At 50.7% G+C, this 23,356-nt stretch overlaps 1 protein-coding gene across 1 annotated transcript in view; it reads left to right on the top strand.

Annotated features, from left to right (window-relative positions):
- The window catches only part of LOC122369052 (cadherin EGF LAG seven-pass G-type receptor 3-like), a 30,965-nt gene that overhangs the window by 4,291 nt on the left and 3,318 nt on the right, over positions 1-23,356 (top strand). Inside the window, exons 5-9 of the mRNA XM_043343430.1 lie at positions 19,210-19,326; positions 20,248-20,397; positions 20,814-21,000; positions 21,395-22,030; positions 22,097-22,293. Of these exons, the coding sequence (XP_043199365.1) occupies positions 19,210-19,326; positions 20,248-20,397; positions 20,814-21,000; positions 21,395-22,030; positions 22,097-22,293 (1,287 nt within the window). The remainder of the gene's footprint in view (positions 1-19,209; positions 19,327-20,247; positions 20,398-20,813; positions 21,001-21,394; positions 22,031-22,096; positions 22,294-23,356) is intronic.

The following is a 23,356-nucleotide window of genomic DNA, read 5'->3' as shown; positions in this document are numbered from 1 at the left end:
ATTTTTGGATTTGGGAGGTCCATTTGCTCCCTATAGAAGCTAATATTGCTGCATATTCCCATTGAGGTGACAAGAATTAGCAAAATAGTGGTTCGGGCGCTTTTCAAAAATAGTACCGGACGCTGTTCCTCTTGTGACGTCATAGCTCCGTGACCTGACCTGACCCGGTCAAATTTCTTATACCATATGATAGCCAATACTTGCCCCAACATGCATGGGAAGTTTCATCACGATCCATCAACCGATGTCCGTACCACCGGCAGGAAACCTCGGGCGTTGGCACTCAGTTTGTGAAAATCCGGCCGGAGGCTGTACCTCTTATGACGTCATAACTCCGTGACCTGACATGACCCGATCAATTTTTTTTCGGCAAAAAATGCGCAAAGGTTGCCCCAGAGGGTATTGAAAATTTCAGCCCGCTACGACAAGCCGTTTAGCGTGCACTTCGAAAAAACCTCAGGGGGGGGGGGTTGATACAACCCCCCCTAGGCGTTCTAGGGTTAACCCGCGCCGCGTTGAGGTCTGGTAGGTTCCAGGTCCTGTTGTAGGGGGCCCAAAGCTCCTCCCCCGTCGTATCTTCGGAACCAATAGTCGTCGAAAGAGCTCATCGAGATGCACAGGATAGGATATCGATGACCCCGATATTTGATCTGTGACGTCACAGGGAGGTCAAACAAGGTCAAATCTGTCCAATTTGGCATTCACGAGAAGCCGGTCATAAAAAGAAATTTAGGTATCTCAAATGGGTCTGGATATGATGTTTATCATATATCTGACTTGTGGATAGTCAACTGAATGGATGATGAGCTGTGACGTCACAAAAAAGGTCAGCCTCGACCAGTCAGAAGGCACTTGTGTGATTCGTATGGAATGGCATGCCGAGTGGTGAATATTCGAGTCTTAATGAAGGCATGTCACACCTATGCAGCCACAAAATTCTCCTTGACCATTTTTCTTATATCTATGACGCCATAGGAAGGTCAAATACGGTCAAATTGTACCGGTTTACAATGGAAAACATTTTATTAGGCGTAGAAGTGACTTGTATGATGTAAAAGAGAGGACTTCGTTCATCTTTAGTCAGGAAGAGATGGTTAGGTGTCATAAATGTTGCCCTAGGCTGATTTTAAGGACAAATACTGAAAATAATGTGACGTCACACGAATAGTCGCTATATATATTTAGTCTTTGAAATGGCTATATTCTTGGGAGTTTTAAGGATATTTTGTGTTTTTTTTTTCTTGGCACGTGTAAAGGCATTGAGATGTTCTCTGACATTTATTCCGTATCTTTAACTTTCCCAAAATTTCAAAAATATCTCAAGAAATCTACATTTTGAATTAGGTATAAAATCATCAGATCTTTAAATTTTATACTGTGGAAATTTGAAGATGGTGATTTTGCAGAGCCTTTTTTTCTTTACCTACGGTTCAATTTTGGAGTCCCAAGGTTTCTGATTTTCTGAGATTTTTCTCCGTGAACAACTCTTTTGACCAAAAATGGCCGAGCGTGACCTCAGTTTGAGCTCTATAACTCGTCACCTGAGATGACGTAGTACCTTTTTTCGGGAGTTGTGTGAAATTAATGTCCGTAGACGTACTACAAATTTCGAGTCGAAACTCGCAGCCGTGTCTGAGTTATCAGCGAAAAACCATAGAGACGCACGGGCTTTTGAATCTCCAAACGAGTCGCTGGTTAACAACATCATAATTATGTTTCAAGCATGTTTGGTGCCTTCGTAACATGTTACGAAGCTGTCAGAGGCGGTTGACACGTAGGCACTACGAATACCCGTCACGACCCTTACTGGTTGACCTGACCTGACCTGACCCGACCTGGTCTAAATGCTTAAAACCCGCGCCCCGTAGGGGGGGCCGAAACGGCCCCCCCTGTCCTTTTCGGTCGATATCTCCTAAACGGCTGAAGGTATCGCCACCAAACTTTCAGGACCCCTCCGGGCATCAATTTTACACATTGTGACCAAAAATTTTTCCAGAGGCTACGATAGGTTGGCCACAAATGACGTCAGAATGACGTCATGTTCTGTCATTTTCGACCGAAAAAAGACATTCGCGAGAAGAACTGTCAGGCCTACAGCTTTGAAGATACAGAAAAATGATCATATCATAAAAGGTGTAGAATTGACAGGGCTACAAAACTGCTATCTCGGATTTTTGAATTTTTTGAGTTTTGGCCCCCAAAAATCAAAAAAGCATGTTTTTTTTATATATTTGCCAAAAAATCCAAAAAGTTTTTTGAGTTTCGAAAAAAAACCGGAAAATATGTGATAGTACCTACCGTCTTCTATCTACATACCAAATTTCAGATCGATACCTCGTTTTTTGGCCAAGTTATAGTGAAAAAAAAAAACTGTTCAAAAATGATGACGTCAAATGTTCAAACTCAATTTTTGGCAATTCTAGACCTCGTAGAGCAAAACAAAGACCACCATTAGACTCCCCGTGACGAGCTGCATCGAATCGATACCCATGTTATGCAAACATATCAACTTTTAAATTTGACCTAATTTGACCTGACCTTGACCTGAACTTTACCAAAACGTGACCTAGGCTGGCCCCAAAGGCTGCCTAACCCACATAATCGCATTTGTCATGTAAAATGGACCATAAAGCATGTATCACACGACACTTTCATATTGTGACCCCCGGTGACCTGACCTCGCTGTGACCTGACCTGGTATCAGTGACCTCAGATAGCAAGTTATGTGTTTGACGAACAATTTACGATCGATGGTTTTCAATAAATTACCAATTAACTCGATTCCACAACACATTTCTTGAAATGCCTGTGAAGTGAACGGTGAAAATATGACCTTTGACCTGACTTGCGACGTCATCGGTTTGACCTAGGTCGATGAAATTTGGTCACAAGGTAGTTCCCGGGTGGGGCTATCGAACGCTTTGAATTTTGAAAATCGGCCGGTAACTTTCCGAGATCTTAGGGGGGGCCGAAACGCCCCCCCCTACGGTTGGTAGGGTCCGCCGGTAGCCCTACGGGGCGCAGGTTAAAGATATCATCTGTGAGTAAAGTAACACGATATTAGTGATCCAAAATTTTGCCCGAATAGCCCCCATTGTAAAATATGATCCATTTCAACGTTTTTGTGTTCTAACAGCTCACTTCAGATCAATACAAGATGAGTTTGATGTTAACTTGCTAAAACACTTAGGTCGGGTCATCGGAGATCAAATAAGGTCAAACTACGTTTTTGCTAGTAAAGTTTGATTAATTTGCGCTTAATTAATGAATTTGTAGCCTCCAGGCGTCTCCAAAACTCGGCAGTCTGGTGGTGCAAAACTCGTGCAACTTGATAGTTGGCCTCTGTATTGTGACTCCAGCTTCACAAGCATCCAAGCAGGCCAAAGTAAGCAAGTAAGCAAGGTTTCTGAAAGGATACATCAAAATTAATAAAGCAGAAACGAAAGACAAACAGGGCAATGGGGGCCAAACACAGAGCTCAAGACGAATATGGCGCGGCCAAGGTCAAGGTCGTACGAGTGTCGCTCTCCCACTGCAATCAAATAGCCTTAAATGGCCTGAACACTGAGAGAATGTTTCTGGCCTTATAACAGACAAACTTATTCAGTGCTGCACTGCAATCCTGCATAATATTCGCGATTAAACACATACGCAAAAATGGACACAAATCGGCGCATTTCTCAGATCCAGTTTGTAACAATGCAGCGCAATGAATACTAATATTGATAACAATTAAGCGTCTCTTTATTGCTAGAGACGATAACACTCACCAACATTATCCACCTGCAGACATATTCTTCACGCCTGAACGCTATCGCCTTCTTATACTTCAAACGCTTTCCAAGAACCAAAAAGCGGCATGAAATGGGCGGTTACCAAATCTGACGTGTTGGCGTATGAGTACCAGCACTATTTCCAGTACCACACTAAGTACCGTGTCCATTATAATAGGTCTTTCTCTGAATGCAAAAGGCTCCTATGCATCACATGAGATATCACGCGAATCACAAATTTAACGCATTTTAACATGAGTATTTGGCTAACCATTCGACACGACGCAATTCCACATTCACATTCCACATTACACAAGTACCAACTCTTTAGTGCCCTGCAAGTACCAAAGTACCAATCAGCGTCTCAACCCGTGCTCCGTGCTGCCCCCTACCTCTGGCTGCAACCAGACAGCAGAGCCCTCTACTGGCTCTCCGTTTCCTACAGCTCGCTCAACAAGACGGGCCGATGGGCTCACAATGGGACAGGAAAGGACAGGAGAATATAAACCAAAACCAAATGGAGACAATAAACGCTTCCGGCGTTTACACCCTCCTCCTTGAATCATCTCCGATTCAACATTGCACTCTTAAATAAAAATGAACTTCGTCTTCCTCAGCCACGTAGTGCTCAGTCCTCGCCGCTCACGAGCTTCACCAGCTTCGACACTGGTCGACGGAACGTTGAAGTTCCTCTTCTCACCACTACTTGCCTCACGAGACCTTTCTGGTCCTTCGTCACTTCAGCAACTTTTCCAAGTGGCCACTGGCCTCTCGGGAGTGTCTCGTCCATCACCAGGACCACATCTCCTGGTTCCAGGTTTTTTCGGACACTGTTCCACTTCTGCTTCCTTTGGAGGAGCGGCAAGTACTCCCGCCTCCACCTCGTCCAGAAACAGTCCGCGAGATACTGCGTTTTGCGCCATCTCTTACCATGCAGGTCAAATTCGGAGAAGACTCCAGGCGTGACATGACCTCCGCGAAAAAGCAGCAAGTGGTTCGGTGTAAGCGGCTCACAATCTCTCGGGTCTGCTGACACCGTCGTCAGTGGTCTACTGTTCAAGATACTCTCGATCTCACACAGGAGAGTGGTGAGGCCGTCGTCGTCAAGGGTGTGGCTGGTCAGGAGGGAATTGAGTATCTTCCTGATGCTCCGAATGTGCCTCTCCCAAACCCCACCGAAATGGGAGGCTCCTGGGGGGTTAAAAATCCAGTCAATCTTGCTTTCAAGCAATTTCTTGTGTACGCGATCTTGTTCTAGGTGCTCAAGTTCCTTGCGAAGCTCCTTTTCGGCTCCGACAAAATTTGTCCCGTTGTCGCACCTGATCATCCGGACTGGCCCTCGTCTCGCTGTGAATCGTCGTAACGCATTAATAAAAGAATCCGTTGACATTGAGTCCGCCAACTCAATATGGATGGCTCGAGTGGCTAGGCAAGTAAAAATTACCCCGTACCGTTTGACCGAGGCTCTGCCCCTCTTCGTCACAAACGGACCGAACAGATCAACACCGACACTGCTGAAAACCGGCTGATCTGGAGTTACCCTCTCTGGGGGCAGATCTGCCATCTTCTGTTCTTCTGGTCGTGCTTGCCGTCTTATGCAATGCTTGCATTGCCTCAGGACCCGGCGCACTTCCGAGTTGCCGTGAATCAGCCAGAAAGTTTCACGTAGCGCCGCCAATGTATGTTCTCTTCCTTGATGGCCCACCTGTTGGTGAACATGCCGTACAATCAACTCTGAGACAGGGTGGCGTGCGGGCAGTATGACTGGATTTCTTGCTTTGGAATCCAGTGGGGCCATGGCTAAACGGCCACCGACTCTCAATAGTCCGTCCTCTAGCATGGGATCCAACTGCCGCAGAGGACTTCTTCTCTTCACCGCCCGGTCCACTGGATCTTGCCTGGTCTCTCCATCAGAACACTGAGGCTTCAGCGCTTGTAGTTCCGATGCGAACGTACTCTCCTGCACTCGCCGGAGAATGGCTTTTTCCGCTTCTTCAAGTTCGGCCACTGACAACCGACAAGCAGACCTTTCCCTATCCCGAGCCTGGGATCGAGTGACCGGTCCTTCCCTTGCTGCTCCTGCCGTCATTCTCTTCGCCATCAGGTACTTCTTGAAGCGCAGCAACCATGCCACTGCCTTTGTGAGTCTGAGCCAGTCTGAATAGTGGTACAGAAGCCGATCTGTCGGATTAGGCTGTGCGTCCTCAGCAAAGCAGACCGAGCCAACCACAGCAGGCCGAATCACATCAGCATCTCTTGTAGCTTCTTGTGTGTCTTCAAGTCCTTCAGGCGGACGAGGCCACTCAGACTCTTCTTTCCCCAGAAAAGCTGGACCATGGAACCACCTGTTGTTCTCTAGAAGATCACCCGCCATAAGCCCTCTCGAGGCGTCGTCCGCTGGGTTATCTTCCGACTTAACGAATCTCCATTGCGCTGGTGCAGATTCGTCCCTGATAACCGCCAACCGGTTCGTGACATACGTCTGGTATCTTGTCCCCTCGTTGTTGATGTACCGTAACACTGTCGAACTATCCGTCCAAAAGGTAGCATCGTCTATAGGGATCTCAAGTTCCTTTGTGATCATCGCATGTAGTCGCACTGCAACTGTTGCGGCAGCCAGCTCCATTCGAGGTACGGTCATCTTCTTGAGCGGCGCGACCCTCGACTTCGCCATGAGGATCATACAGTGTACCTGCCCTTTGTCATCCGTCTGACGCAGGTATGACACTACACCATAACCCACTGTGCTCGCGTCACTGAAGTGATGTAGCTGCCTTGAGACAATCGATCCTAACCTCGCTGGCTTTAGACACCTTGCCACTTCCAACGCTTCCAGCTTCGGCAGGTCCTTTAGCCACTTGGTCCAGATCAGAGCTTGACTTTCCGGGACATCTTCATCCCAACCAAGTTTCATGGCGCACAGATCCTGTAGGATCTTCTTACCAGTAAGAATGAATGGCCCCACAAAGCCCAAAGGGTCAAACACTCCACTGATGACAGAAAGAATCTCTCTTCTGGTCACTTTCATCTCTCTTGCCCTGACACAGAAGCTGAAGGTATCCTGCTCCAGGTTCCATTTGATACCCAGTGCTTTCTTGACGCTTGTCGCTTCTTCCAAGTGAAGTCCTTTCTTAGAAGAACCTTCGTCTCGATCTTCTTTCGGTATCTTGTCGAGAACTCCTTCCCTGTTGGACACATACTTGTGCAGATGAAAACCTCCTTTGGCGCACAGAGCCTGTACCTCTGACGCCAGCGACTGCGCCGTCTCGATTGACGACACCGACTGGAGACAGTCGTCCACGTAGAACGCCTTCTTGACAGTCTCCAGTGCCTTTTCACTGAAGTCATCCTGGTGGTCTTCGACAGTCCGTCTTAGCGCGAAGTTGGAGCAGCTTGGGGATGAGACAGCTCCAAATATGTGGACGGTCATGCGGTACTCCTTTGGTTCTTCGTTGATCTCGCCCCCAGGCCACCATAGAAACCTCAACAGATCTCTTTCAGACTCTGGGACCTTTACTTGGTAGAACATGGACTTCACATCTGCCATGAAGGCTACTGGTTCTTCGCGGAAGCGTAGTAGGACTCCAACTAAGGAGTTTGCCAGATCTGGGCCTTGCAAAAGCTTGTCGTTCAACGACACACCGTCAGACTTAGCCGCACAATCAAACACAACCCTAATCTTGTCAGGTTTGTGAGGGTGGTAGACTCCATGGTGGGGCATGTACCATACCAGCCCATCCGCTCTTCCTCGGCTCTCCTCGGGCACCTCCTCGGCGTAGCCCTCTTCTAGCACGTTGTTCATGAAAGTAGTGTAGTCCTCTCTGAACTTCGGCTGCTTCTCCATCTTCTTCTGGATGGTGGAGAGTCGCCGCAGCGCCATGTTCCTGTTGTTTGGCATCTGAGTGTCCTTGTCTCGCAGAGGAAGACCTATCTCGTAGTGTCCTTCCGTGAACGTGATGGTTTCCTCTACCTTCTTCTGCCACATCTTGTCTTCAATCGAAGGTCCTTTCGAGCTGTCTGAGAGTTTCTCACTAAACTCTGCGTTGTACATCTGGATCATCATGTCCTCGATGTCTTCAACGTTTTCTACTTTGACTCGGTTTGCCTTCACCAGCCCTCTTCCTTCATGTCGAACAGGACCGTTGATAGCCCATCCCAAGAGTGTCCTGGTGGCAAAAGGCCCTCCTCCCTGGCTATGGATCACCTCCCACGGCTCCATCGCCAGTGGGACATTGTTGCCTATCATCAATTCGACTGGTGCATCCAAGCTCGACAGATTCACACCACTCAGGTACGACCAACGGCTGACATCTTCTTGTCTTGGTATGTCGTTCACATCGACCGGTACCTTCTCTAGGCTGTAGACTGCTGGCAGCTGGAGGGTATGCTGTCCATCGATGTCACCTACTTCGAGCCCAGTGATGATCTGACTCTCAATCTCGACTTGATCCTTGCAAACTGTTGTCAGGGACAGCTTCTTCTTACTCTTGTTCTCGAGTCCCAGCTTCTGCAGCAGAGATTCCTGGCAGAAGGACGCAGTGCTTCCACTGTCTAGAAGAGCATGTGTAGTTACTGACTTCTTTCCTGACTTGACTATCACAGGTACGACTGCCAAGCCTGTGTTCCATTTGGAGTGCTGTACTCGGCACGTCTTCACAGATGGGGCTTCCTGAGGTTTTTCAGGAGTCTGTCGGTGCTGAGGATCTTTCTGGCTTCTTTCCTCGTGCAGCAACGTGACGTGTCTTCCACCACAGACCTTACAGGTACTTCTTTGCTGACATTTCTTCGCGACATGTCCTCTCTTCAGGCATCCGAAGCATAGCCTATTTTCTTTGATGAAGTCTCTTCGGGAATTCAGGTCCTTCTGCTTGAGTGCTTCACAGTCTTCCAAAGAGTGTCCTTCCTTGCAGAAAGCGCAGCCAGCGGGGACTTGTACAGCAGTCGCTAGTCCGTACTTCGGCTTCTGACGCTGAGTATCCTTAGGAGTCATCTTGGTTTCCTTTGGAATCATCTTCGATGTGTTCATCACTTGTCGTCCGAAGAGTGAGTTTGTTGCCACCCTGGTCTCCTTATCAACAAACGCCACCAGGTCTGAGAACGTCACTCGCCGATGCTGGTTTTCCATGACTGAGTCGGCCAGTCTTCTCCAACGGTCGTGCATCGGGAAGGGCAGCTTTTCAACCAGCTTGCGAAGAGTTCGCGGGTGGTCCGTTTCCCGCATGCCGGCGGGCATGTCTGACATCACGCTCTCACATACCATTAGCGCGACAGAGAAGTTCTCAAGGCTTTCCAGATTGTCTTGTTTTATGTTTGGCCACGACAAAAGCTTTTCTACGTGGGCTGCACTGATTTTGTCCTCGTTTCCATACTTCTTGTGCAACAGTCTTCTCGCCTCTTGATAGGCCTTGCTGGGCGGCATGTGAAGACAACCACGGACCAACTCCCTCGGCCGACCTTCAGTAAACTGCTGGAGGTAGAACAGCTTTTCCTCCTCAGATATAGCCTTCTTTCCAATTCGGCTGTCAAATGAGCGGATGAAGGAAAAATACTCGCTTGAATCGCCCTGAAACTTAATGATTTCCGCTGGGGGTAGATGAGCCATCTGCCAGTGCGCTTCAGACTCCATGTACCTTTCCTCCATCACTTGGCCTTTCTGGCTCGCTTCTGCGTGGTTTCCCTGAGGCTGGAAGACGGAGGCCTGTGGATTCAATGCCTGAGGTGAGGGTCGGGTTGGCAGACCCTGGGAACTGTGAAGTGACCCAACCTCACTCCTTCCACACTGCTCGTAAACCTGCTGCTGAGCTTCCTCCTCTGCCAACTGCGCCATCAACATGCCTTGCTGCTTGTTGAACTCCATTTCTTTTATAAGCTCTTGTAGTTTAGCTTCCTGGGTAGCTTGCTCCTTTAGGACTTCCATCTTGGCTAAGATTCCTGCCTTTCTTGCGGCTGACTTCATGTGTTCCTCTTTGGCAGCACTCCGAACTGATCTTACAGTGCTGGACCGGTTTGAACGACGAGATGTCCTGGATCCTTGCTGTGAGGCACTGTCTTCTGGACGGACGTCTGGCAGTGGTAAGGTCACACCATCAGCTTGTCTGGCCAGCTTTTCTGGTGTCTCTGTTACATGTTCAGGTTTTGTAATCACATTCTGTGCTGTGGTTACATCTTCTTGTGCTCTGGTCACATCTTGAAGTTTGGCTGCATTTTCCTGTGACTTGGTCTCATCTTGTGGTTCAGCCCCATCCTCTTTGGTCCTCGTCTCCACAGATAGACCCTTCTTCAGTTGCATAACCTGTTCTGGCTGTACACCTTCCTTCTCCATAGCAACATAAAGACGATCAACCAAAGCAGCTTTGTTTCCCCTGCTGTCTAGGTTACGATTCTCAAGCTCAACCTTCAGTTCCGAGATTCGAAGACCTTGAATAGCTGCTAGCAGTGGTAGGGCCATGGTAATGTACAGGAAAATAGGATAGGCAATTCCAAATATCAGGCAAGGAATATGAAGGAATCTTAAAAAACCACAAACCTTAGCCATATAAACCAAAAATCCTCAATGCAACCAATCAGCTCAGTGCTGCGCAACCTTCAAACCAAGCGTGCACAGTTTGCAGCCTAATCCAAAAACATCAATACGCAATCAAATTCAACCTGCCTATTCCAGGTTAAACTACTGCTTACTTTGGCCTGCTTGGATGCTTGTGAAGCTGGAGTCACAATACAGAGGCCAACTATCAAGTTGCACGAGTTTTGCACCACCAGACTGCCGAGTTTTGGAGACGCCTGGAGGCTACAGTTTCAACATTATCCACCTGCAGACATATTCTTCACGCCTGAACGCTATCGCCTTCTTATACTTCAAACGCTTTCCAAGAACCAAAAAGCGGCATGAAATGGGCGGTTACCAAATCTGACGTGTTGGCGTATGAGTACCAGCACTATTTCCAGTACCACACTAAGTACCGTGTCCATTATAATAGGTCTTTCTCTGAATGCAAAAGGCTCCTATGCATCACATGAGATATCACGCGAATCACAAATTTAACGCATTTTAACATGAGTATTTGGCTAACCATTCGACACGACGCAATTCCACATTCACATTCCACATTACACAAGTACCAACTCTTTAGTGCCCTGCAAGTACCAAAGTACCAATCAGCGTCTCAACCCGTGCTCCGTGCTGCCCCCTACCTCTGGCTGCAACCAGACAGCAGAGCCCTCTACTGGCTCTCCGTTTCCTACAGCTCGCTCAACAAGACGGGCCGATGGGCTCACAATGGGACAGGAAAGGACAGGAGAATATAAACCAAAACCAAATGGAGACAATAAACGCTTCCGGCGTTTACAGAATTTAAATTTAGATGTTGCCGAAGCGTCATTATTCTTTTCCTCAGGTTAATAAACCTCTAAAAAGTTAATTGTTTTCAAAACGGGCTTCGCTGAGGAAGAAAAATGTATTTCAAACCAGTGAACAAGGCTGATCAAAAAAAGCCGAAATATTTGGTTATAATATTTAGTTTTCCTCAGCGAAGCCCGTTTTGAAAACAATTAACTTTTTAGGAATTTAAATTTACTTAATTAGGAAAAAATGTCAGGTCACTTAGACTGGCTAAAAACATACCTAGGGGAAGTTGGGGCAATGCCGGAGTTGGGGCAAAGCCGAAATTCGAGATATTTCGAAAACCGTACGACATGGATGCCACCTGTCAGTGATGCTCTGAAGCTTAAGTGACTACCAATTATCGCATGTTTGTTACCAGTCGTCATTCGGAATACTTCGGCTGTGAGGGCGCCAAGAGCGTTTTCAAGGTACGTTTCCTTTGTACTACATGCGTCTTCGAAGCTGCATTTCCTACTCATTATGCTACCGTTTGTCTGGCCAATTCGGTCAAGTAATCTTCAGCACGTCTTTGCATAAGTGTGCTGCCTATTTGAAATTTATACAGCACGTTGAAAAGTTATGGGCCTGCAAATGAAAGTATGGCTGGCTGGGGTAATGCCGAAAACGTGCAATTACGCGCGTTAAAGCACGCTACGTGAACTTTACCGCTGTAGAATAGCAACGCGTATTTTTAGTCACACAAATTACACTTTTAACCGACACAACGGCCTGTTACCATAAGGAATGATTTACCTGGCCTTTTCTTATTATATCACACAATTATAACTTCCAGTGTGCACCAAGCGTCCTCAAGCTCTAAAAACGCGTGTCAGCTTTGACGAATTCTGGATAAAATTTGAGATAAAATAGCAAAACATCAATTTCGGCATTCCCGTAGATCATTTCTCCCATTTTCGGCTTTCCCCGCAGTCCGGGGCAACGCCGAAAAAGTCACTTCTTTGATATTTTTAGTTTGTGCGCTTAACGGTATGCAAATGCATCAAATGCGCCTGGTATGTTTGAAAGGCAAAAGACTGGCCTCTCGAATGACGCCAACAAGAATAGCTTATGTTGTCTACCTTGCGTGCTACGGGCGTCAGAAAAAAAGTTTTCGGCGTTCCCCCAACTTCCCCTACCATTCGATGCGCAAGAACGCGCGAAGTTCACTGGTGCTTTTGTTTTTGCTCTATCCTTACCAGATAAAAAATTATAGGCCAAAACTTTTGACCTGTTTTAGCGAATTTTTTACATTTAAGTCCCCACCCCCACCCCACCCCAGCCCCCACCCCCTAAATATTGACTAGAGCAACCAAATCTGCACAGGGGCGGGATGTCCTATGGGCCCACCTACCCTGTACAATTTGGTGTTTCTAAGTGTCATAGGAGCCAATCGCCAGGGGGGTCGTACCCCCCCCCCCCCCCTGGCCGTCCACGTTATGAAAAAGGTCCTGGCCTGGCGAGGGTTAAAACACGGCTACCTACCTAGCCATTGATGTCTAACAGCAACAGCAATCGTGGCGGGGGATGACCCATCTATTCTGCTGACACCAGGCGCTGTGCACCCTGGCAGCATGCCCGCTATCCTACCTATATCAGTTTCCGGACCGTTAATGCTTCTGGAATGCTATCCCACTTCTTCAAATTCATCCTGGCATCGCGAACTTTGGCCCCCAAACGTGCCAGCACGACACACATCCACACATACAGCATGACGATGCCGCTTGGACAGGCCGACTCGGACTGAATGGCACCTGATTCACCACCACACGAGTCTGTCAGCGCCAGTCGACTCCTGTTGAAGGTGAACAATACGCCCGGCGGCAGTCAGCGGGCGGTCCGCGGGACCATCTGCCGCGGTCCCGGTCCGGGTCCCGGTCCCGGTCTCGGCGCCGCCGTGGGACGGCAGTTGGCACGTAGTTGTGGTGTGTAACACCTGCTGAGCCGCCCACTGGAGACACCGCCCGCCGGCCGCCGGACTGAGAGACGCGGCCGGCCAGAGTCGGTATCGGAGACAGACCCACCGGCCGGAGTCGGTACCGGAGACAGACCCGCCGCGGCCGGCCGGAGTCGGTACCGGAGACACCGCCCGCCGGCCGGAGTCGGTACCGGAGACAGACCCGCGGCCGCCGGCCAGAGTCGGTACCGGAGACAGACCCGCCGCGGCCGGCTGGGCTGGAGTCGGTACCGGAGACACCGCCCGCCTGCCGCCGGACTGAGTCGGTACCGGAGACAGACCCGCCGGCCGCCGGACTGAGTCGGTACCGGAGACAGACCCGCCGGCCGCCGGACTGAGTCGGTACTGGAGACAGACCCGCCGGCCGCCGGACTGAGTCGGTACCGGAGACAGACCCGCCGGCCGCCGGACTGAGTCGGTACCGGAGACAGACCCGCCGGCTGCCGGACTGAGTCGGTACCGGAGACAGACCCGCCGGCCGCCGGACTGAGTCGGTACCGGAGACAGACCCGCCGGCCGCCGGACTGAGTCGGTACCGGAGACAGACCCGCCGGCCGCCGGACTGAGTCGGTACCGGAGACAGACCCGCCGGCCGCCGGACTGAGTCGGTACCGGAGACAGACCCGCCGGCCGCCGGACTGAGTCGGTACCGGAGACAGACCCGCCGGCCGCCGGACTGAGTCGGTACCGGAGACAGACCCGCCGGCCGCCGGACTGAGTCGGTACCGGAGACAGACCCGCCGGCCGCCGGACTGAGTCGGTACCGGAGACAGACCCGCCGGCCGCCAGACTGAGTCGGTACCGGAGACAGACCCGCCGGCCGCCGGACTGAGTCGGTACCGGAGACAGACCCGCCGGCCGCCGGACTGAGTCGGTACCGGAGACAGACCCGCCGGCCGCCGGACTGAGAGACGCACGGAGTCGTTAGCTACGTCTGCAGAGTCCGAGGCGGGAGAAGTCACTTCTGACAGTCGACACCAACCGACGGGAACAGAGAATGGCGCTGTTCTGGCTTGCGCTCATGATCTTCATAACATTACGATATGCTAATCCTGAAATCAGCATTCTTATTCTTCATGTGGAACAAAATTGCAGAAAAGTTTCATGAGTGCACGGCAGTTAACCCGCGCCCCACTGGGGGGGGGGCTATTCATAGCCCCCCTCCCGTTTTTCTGCAATAACTTCCAAACTGCTTGACGTATCAACGCCAAACTTTCAGTACCTTCGGCTGCATCAATTTGACACCTTGTGTCAAAATTTGAACTTCGTAGCTACCATAGGTCAGCTGGAAATGACGTCAGAGTGACGTCATGTTCGGCCGATTTCGACGCAAAACATTGAACCACGGCAATCGCTCCCAAGAGCTTAGTTTTTAAGCTAGATCCAATTTCTTTGCATGAAAGGACTCAGAATTGACTGCGCTATCAAACTGCGATCTCAGATTTTCAAAATTCCGAAAATGTCGAAAATTCTATCTAATAAAATTCAAAATTTATATTTTTATATTTTTTATTAAAAAAAAAAACGGAATATATGTGACAGAACGCATACCTACTTATGACTAACTCTAGCAAGTTTTAGCTAAATATCTTTAAAAATGGCCAAGTTATACGCATTATTGCAAAAAATCACAATTATTAATTCATCAAATCAATTTTTCAGTACGTATTTGACATCGTACACCAATATAAATAGCACCACCGTGTTCCTGAGCTCAAACTGCATCCATTAGACACCTTTTTTGTTCAACATTTTCAACTTCAAAATTTTTCCTTTTTTGACCTGAAAGTGACCTGACCTAAGCTAAATTCGACTCAAAAGGACCTCGAAAGACACAGACATCAAATTCGAAATATATGGCCTAAATGGACCATAAAACATGTGTCACGTGACCGACGCATGATATAATATTTCCGTGACCTGTGATGACCTGCCCCTGACCTGAAAATCAAAGTACAAGTTTGATAACCTCAGGCCGCATGGGTATCTAGCCCGGCAGTTGCTGGGGTATTTCGCCACCCACCGTTTGCTGGGGGGGGGGGGGCGTTAAACGCCCCCAGCCGATAACTCGAGAACCAATAGGCGCAGCGAAACGCACGAGGCGGCAAACGAAAGAGCGCGACGAGACGCTTCAGATGAGTACTTGAAAGTTGAATTTTGAGGTCACAGGTCAGGTCAAGATCAGGTCAAACACCGGAAATCGGACTTTCAGTAGCATGGACTTCAGGACTTCGCAATTGACGTCTCTCGTCATAAACTCTGTCAAAACGGTGCACAATCCATCATATAAGGCTTACAAGAGTGTCAGCTCCTTGTAGGGGTCAGTCAAGCATAGTTCAGGGTCAAGGTCCGGTCAACCGGGTAGGCACATATCCCCGAAAATCAAAACTGATATTCGCAGCCTGTGACACATGTTATATGGGTAATTTGGAGCGTAGAACACGATGGTGACATTCTTTTTCTCATATGTGTACGAGTTTGGCTCAAAAAGTTCAGTTTAAGAAATTCATGTATCATGGTCGTGAAGTAGTTACGAGAAATTGCCAAGATTTAGTTCAAGATTTTGGAAAATGCGGAACAATAATCAATAATCGAAGATAGCCATTAGATTGCTCATGGTATTGGCAGTCTAATGGCGTTTACGGCATGTCTGTATATCTATTTTGTGATTTTATGTGATTTTTTGAACATATGCCGTTTTTGGTCGAAAACTCAGAAATCATGACGTCACTAAAACCTCGATATCTCAAAAATTTTCCGACCGATTTTTTAAAAACTTTGTCACAATAAACTTCAATCAATTCCCTACAGGTAGGTACCCAAAATTTGGCGGCTATGGCCCGGCGAAAAAAGTGGGGGCGTTTAACGCCCCCCCCCCCCCCAGCAACTCGCGGGCTAGAGGATCTGTTCACAGTGTGTAAACCAAAAATGAGCCTGTTCTGACTTGTAAGACGGCGGCCAGAGCCCAAAATGTGAACAAGCCAAAATGCTAATAATTTTTACTTTGACCTGACCTGTGACGTCATCGGTAACCTCGAGGTCAATGAAATTAGAGTTCGTTCGACAGTTTTTCCGGGGCTATCAGACCCCGTTTGAATTTTGACGATTGGCCCAGTAGTTTCGGAGTTAGGCCCACTGACGATGCAGTGGGACAATGGGACATAACACGCCCTACTGACGATGCAGTAGGGCGTGTTATACGCTGACCCCAGTGGGGCGCGGGTTAAAGGGACTATCCCACCTTCTAAAATGTTGTTAAAACCAGTTAAATTGTGCCCGACTTTATAGATTGGATGACCAGGAACACGGTAGTCTGGCATTTATTTTTCATTAAACATCTTAGGCTTCCCATATTCCAAACACAAACTTTCAAATATGTGACGTCACAGCCCAAAATTACCTCCTTCCCCAGGCCACATTACTGTCATAAAGCTGATTCTTTTTACTCTGTAGGCACCACAACAAAGTTCAGACCAAGTTTTAAGCGATTTTTCAACGAACAAACCCATTTAAATCAGAATGACTAAACGAGGTGACGTCACACTAACGGTCGCTCCATGTTGAAGATAGGGCCTTGTACAAGGCCCATTTTCAAATGAAGGGAACGAATTTCTTCAACACCAAGAGGCCGCGGGGGTTGCAATCTAGATAGATAGTGGTTTCTGAACCTCGCCGCAAACTTGGCTATCTCAACTCAAACCCCATGTTAAAGGTGGGATAGTCCCTTTAACACAGCACAGCACAGTCTTATTTGAACAGCACCAGGGTGCATTGGAGACTATATAGTAACCAATCAGAGACTAGCCGACGACCAATCAAGAGTAGCCGATAACCGATCAAAAAGTAGCCGATAACCAATCAGGGGCAGCTAATAACTCTGGCGACAGCTGGGATGGATCCAACCTCGCCAAGGAGAGAAGAGTCGATAGAGTTGACTCCAAGTGAACAGTTTGTGCTCTATTGGGTTACAAACATTACATCAATCGAGCCATTCTAACATAGGCGCGGGAGCGGGGGGCAGTGGGGGCAGCTTGCCCCCCCAACTCTGGGGCCGTGGGGGTGGTGCCCCCACAGCTTTGAGACGGAATACCACACTTTTTTTGCAAATGTTTTCTTTTTTTGTTGAAAAAGCTGAGGGGTGAAAAGTAAGTGGCCTAAAACCGGTGAGAAAACTAGATTTGGGGGTACCCTAGGTTAATCTCTATTATGGTGTGCCCCCCCCCCCCCAGTCGGAAAGTAGTTCCCGCGCCCCTGCATTCTAATTTCTAGTGTTTGTTCCTCTGTGCGTCTGTTGTGGCCTTGTTTTACTTTGCCCTCTGTATGCCTATGTTCCCACAGCCCGGACGCCCGCCGCAAGTCGTTCCGACTGTAGGTACTCGCTGTACGCCTGTTGTGACCCCTCTGTTCTCTGTATGCTGTGTGATGTGTGATGTGTGATGTGTGCTGTGTGATGTGTGATGTGTGCTGTGTTCCCACAGCCCGGACGCCCGCCGCAAGTCGTTCCGACTGTAGGTACTCGCTGTACGCCTGTTGTGACCCCTCTGTTCTCTGTATGCTGTGTGATGTGTGATGTGTGATGTGTGTTGTGTGATGTGTGATGTGTGATGTGTGATGTGTCCCACAGCCCGGACGCCCGCCGCAAGTCGTTCCGGCTGTACTCGCTGTACTCGCGGTGTGACCACTCTGTTCTCTGTGTGCTGTGTACTGTGTGATGTGTGATGTGTGATGTGTGATGTGTGATGTGTCCCACAGCCCGGACGCCCGCCGCAAGTCGTTCCGGCTGTACTCGCTGTACTCGCGGTGTGACCACTCTGTTCTCTGTGTGCTGTGTACTGTGTGATGTGTGATGTGTGATGTGTGATGTGTGATGTGTCCCACAGCCCGGACGCCCGCCGCAAGTCGTTCCGGCTGTACTCGCTGTACTCGCGGTGTGACCACTCTGTTCTCTGTGTGCTGTGTACTGTGTGATGTGTGATGTGTGATGTGTGATGTGTGCTGTGCTCCCACAGCCCGGACGCCCGCCGCAAGTCGTTCCGGCTGTACTCGCTGTACGCCTGTTGTGACCCCTCTGTTCTCTGTATGCTGTGTGATGTGTGATGTGTGATGTGTGCTGTGTTCCCACAGCCCGGATGCCCGCCGCAAGTCGTTCCGACTGTACTCGCTGTATGTACGCCTGTTGTGACCCCTCTGTTCTCTGTGTGCTGTGTGCTGTGTGATGTGTGATGTGCGCTGTGTTCCCACAGTCCGGACGCCCGCCGTAAGTCGTTCCGGCTGTACTCGCTGTATGCCTGTTGTGACCCCTCTGTTCTCTGTGTGCTGTGCGCTGTGTGATGTGTGATGTGTGATGTGTGATGTGTGCTGTGTTCCCACAGCCCGGACGCCCGCCGCAAGTCGTTCCGGCTGTACTCGCGGTGTGACCACTCTGTTCTCTGTTTTCTGTGTGATGTGTGATGTGTGATGTGTCCCACAGCCCGGACGCCCGCCGCAAGTCGTTCCGGCTGTACTCGCTGTACTCGCAGTGTGACCACTCTGTGTCCTGTGTACTGTGTAATGTGTGCTGTGTGATGTGTGATGTGTGCTGTGCGCTGTGTTCCCACAGCCCGGACGCCCGCCGCAAGTCGTTCCGGCTGTACTCGCTGTACTCGCAGTGTGACCACTCTGTGTCCTGTGTACTGTGTGATGTGTGCTGTGTGATGTGTGATGTGTGCTGTGCGCTGTGTTCCCACAGCCCGGACGCCCGCCGCAAGTCGTTCCGGCTGTACTCGCTGTACTCGCAGTGTGACCACTCTGTGTCCTGTGTACTGTGTGATGTGTGCTGTGTGATGTGTGATGTGTGCTGTGCGCTGTGTTCCCACAGCCCGGACGCCCGCCGCAAGTCGTTCCGACTGTACTCGCTGTACGCCTGTTGTGACCCCTCTGTTCTATGTGTGCTGTGTGCTGTGCGATGTGTGATGTGTGATGTGTTCCCACAGCCCGGACGCCCGCCGTAAGTCGTTCCGACTGTACTCGCTGTACGCCTGTTGTGACCCCTCTGTTCTCTGTATGCTGTGTGATGTGTGCTGTGTGATGTGTGATGTGTGATGTGTGCTGTGTTCCCACAGCCCGGACGCCCGCCGCAAGTCGTTCCGACTGTACTCGCTGTACGCCTGGGGTCTGCCGGCGCTCATTGTCGGCATCGCCATCTTCATCGACCAGTCGGGCGTGCTCGCCTTCTACCGGTGAGTTCCAGTATACCTACTATGTGAGTATACAGTGTCCGAGTATACAGTCCGAGCGACAGCGATAGTGCCATAGGGTGTGGGACTTCCAATGAGCTCACACTGGCCAGCCTGAACTACCGATGGACCTCTCATCCCACTCATCTGGCCTCTGACTGATAGCTCATCTGAGCCCTGAATTACTTCATTTTACCTCTGACTGACATTTTGGTTGGCCTTTCAGCTGACTTTTCATCTGATCCCTGATCATCTCTCAACTGACCTCCAGCTAGCCTCCGACCTTTGACCCCTTCCTGTGCCCCAGGACGGCTCTCTCAGTTGAACTGCGGCTGACCTCTAGCTGTCCTCTGACACTGACCTCTGACACTGACCTCTGACACTGACTTCTGACACTGACCTCTCGCACTGACCTCTGACACTGACCTTGACACTGAACGTTGACCTCTGACCCCTGACACTGACCTCCGACACTGAATGTTGACCTCTGACCTTTGACACTGACCTCTGATCTCTGACACTAACCTGACACTGAAGTCTGACACTGACCTCTGACACTGACCTTTGACACTGACCTCTGACACTGAACGTTGACCTCTGACCTTTGACACTGAACGTTGACCTCTGACCCCTGACACTGACCTCCGACACTGAATGTTGACCTCTGGGCTCTGACCTTTGACACTGACCTCTGACACTGACCTCTGATCTCTGACACTAACCTGACACTGACCTCTGACACTGACCTCTGACACTGACCTCTGACACTGACCTCTGACACTGAACGTTGACCTCTGACCTCTGACATTGACCTCTGACACTGACCTCTGATACTAACTTCTGACACTGACATCTGACCCCTGTCCAGTGACCTTGACCTGACCCCTGACATCTGACCTGTGACCTGTGACCTCTGTGCCACAGGCCACGGTACGCCACTCACCTGTGTTGGTTCAACAACCCGTCGGCACTGGGCCTGTTCTTCGCGCTGCCCGTCGGCGCCGTCATCCTGGAGAACGCCGTCCTGTTCGCCATCACCGTGCACGGCATCTACGTGCAGACGCGCGCCAGCAGGTGAGCGTCGTCAGCAGGAAATTGAACACGAGCCGAGCACTGTCTTCTGTTCGGTGTTCGAGGGATTACAATACAATTACATAGATGTGACGGGAAAGGGCTGTATCTGGCTCTCCGTTTAAAATAAGGGTCACGACGGTGGCCAATGGAGAGAATCACGTGACCTTTCAGCGATTGAGCCAGGTTAGGGCCAGCGGCCATTGACCACAGTCCATTAGGCGGTGGGTTGTTTGGTAGCTCAGCGCGCTGCGCTGGTTGCGGTTCCTAGTAACCGGGTGATTTGACGGTCAGTTGAATCCGTCTGAGATACGGGTAATGGAAGTTCCTGACAAAGTCTCACTGGCTGAGCCACGCTATCACTCAACAAAGGCACCCAGTCACACGGTAAACGACCGCCTCTCCTCTCCCACTACCAGGTACGCCATGACTCGTTCCGAGAGCGTGGTGCGGTCCAAGGCCGGCAAACAGCGCGAGGCGCCGCCGTCCGCCGGCGCCCAGCAGGCGGCCAAAAGCACGCCCGCGCTGTCCAACCGACAGGCGCGCACCGAGAAGATCCGCTTCGCGCTGTACCTCAAACTGGCCCTGCTGATGGGACTTGGATGGGTGAGCGCGAGTGACGCCCTCGGATATGTCGTCAATAGATAACTGCTTTCGTCAACTCTTATTTCAGTCACTTATTCCTAGAAGAACCTGGATGTAAAATGTTTGAAACTTCTGAGCTATCTGCTATCTGCATGTGCAACAATTTCCTTCTTCCTGTAAAAAGATATATGAAAAAATGTGCGATACAAAATGAAGAGTAAGGCATACCCTTAATTATTCAATAATTATTCAACTGTATGTAAAGAAGACGTTCATTCAAACCATACGTGTGCTTACATGGATTGTTACTCAGTTGCCGATTTTCAATGACCATAAGGCCTCTAAAAGTGATTAACACAATGAACGACACGCCTTCTAATATCTCGTGCGCTGTATGTTCCGCTGTGTCCGGCAGATTTTTGGCTTCGTGGCGCGGTTCGGCGGCCCCGACTGGCTCTGGTACCCGTTCCTCATCTTCAACGGCCTGCAGGGCACCTTCATATTCGCCGCGTTCGACCTGAAGCGCAAGGTGCTGGCGGCGGTGGTGGAGCGCGTCACCGGTCGCCGGCCCGGCTGGGCGGCCGTTAGCAAGGACAGCGGCCCCAGCTCGGGCTCCTCGGGCCGCACGGCCGTCTCCAAGCTGTCCCAGAGCAGCCAGGACGGCGCGCGCGACTCGCGGCTGCGCAGGCTACCGGCCGCGCTGCGCGACAAACTGTCGGCCGGCTCCGGCCGCAGCCGGCGCGCAGCGCCACAGCAGGACTCGCCCAACAAGAAACGGTCCGGAGAGCAGAGCTCACCCAACAAGAGGAGGTCTGGGGAACAGGATTCACCGACCAAGAGGAGGTCTGGAGAGCAAAGCTCGCCAACCAAGAGGCGCTCAGGGGAGCAGCCATCTCCGCAGAAGTCCCAGGACCCCTCGCCGACCCGGCGCCGGCCGCAGGAGTCGCCACTGAAGCCCAAGCGGACCACGAAGCCGGACTCGCCGCACCAGCGGCGCGGCCAGCTGGTGCGCGCCCCGTCCGAGCTGTCGGAGCCGCTGCTGCTGCAGCTGGTGACCCACGGCGGTGCAGCTGGTGCAGCTGGCGCCGGCCGGGAGCCGCCGCCGCCGCGCCGCCAGCCGCCCTCGGAGCGGCGCTCCAGCCGCCGGCGGACCCGGGACGACTCGCAGCTGGCGGAGCCACGCGCCGCGCCCGAGCCGGGCCGCCGCGCCGGCAGCTTCGAGTCGCTGCCCAGCAGCGAGCGGCTCGAGCACAAGATCGCGGAGGCCAAGCGGCTGCTCCGGGAGCTGGCTGAGGAAGAGCCGGCGGGGAAGCGGCGCGCGCGCGACAGACGCCACGGCGCGGCGCGCTCCCCGCCGGGCCAGCACGGCGGCCGGCGGCAGGAGGAGAGGCGGGACAGGGACCGGGGCTCGGCCAGGGCCGCCGGCACCAGCCGCTTCCGGTAAGGGGGACAGTGGAGCCGAAGGTAGCCAGGGGCGTACGGAGCCGAATGGTGGTTGTAGAAACAGGATCAGATAAGATTGTATCAGATCAGATTGTAGCAAACAGGATTTGTTCACGCGCATGTACATGTACATACATACTCGTATTGTATGACAGCCTAAATTTAGTACTGGAGCGTAGCTACTCAATATTTGCGGACAACTGCTGCCTGCTCCCTAGGTGTACATGTCCCTCCCTGTACTTACTTTACTCTTTCCCTAACTGTGGAGAGGATGTTGCAATGATACGTGATTAGTCAGATAAGAGGAGGCATATTTCAGAGGTCTACCTATCTGTCGTTTTGTACTACTGTTTCGGTAAGCGTTCGGTGTGCCGTGCAGGCGCTACTGCCAGTACCTAGTCCAAATGGGTGGATTTCGGAGCCTAGAACACGGTTATGCCGCGTCAGTAAGCGTTTAATTTCTTGTTCAAAAATAACGTGACATACCTACCTATTTTGTCTATGAAGGGATTTGCTTAGCAGGTCTTACTGACCTAGGAGTCAGGATTACATTTGATCCTCGCCCCGCCAAGAAAATTTCCTTTTGGGGATGACCAGACAGAGGCGAGTGCCTATATTGTACTACCCCGAACTGAGAACTTACTCTTTCCTGGAGCGTGAATCCGCTGGGAGAGAGTACCTATGACCAATTTCTTTGATGAGATTTGCAAGTTACACGATGGGATTTCTAGATATGTATTTATATAGCGACCCCGATCAGTTCTAGCATAGGCTAGTACGTAGTGGGTTAGGGACTCATAACCCGCAGGACTATGGACGCAATATACGCGTATGACCGATTGTGCTGCTGCAAGCTCAGCCACTCTGCAGTGAACTATATACCTGCTGCCTGACACCATTGAGGGCACCCCCAGGGCGGCAAGAAACTGATACC

Source organism: Amphibalanus amphitrite, unplaced genomic scaffold (assembly GCF_019059575.1).
Source record: "Amphibalanus amphitrite isolate SeventyFive unplaced genomic scaffold, NRLGWU_Aamphi_draft 001002F_arrow, whole genome shotgun sequence".
Taxonomy (NCBI): Eukaryota; Metazoa; Arthropoda; class Thecostraca; order Balanomorpha; family Balanidae; genus Amphibalanus; species Amphibalanus amphitrite.
The sequence above is the reverse complement of the archived record's forward strand: the minus strand, read 5'-3'. Positions and strand labels throughout refer to the sequence as shown.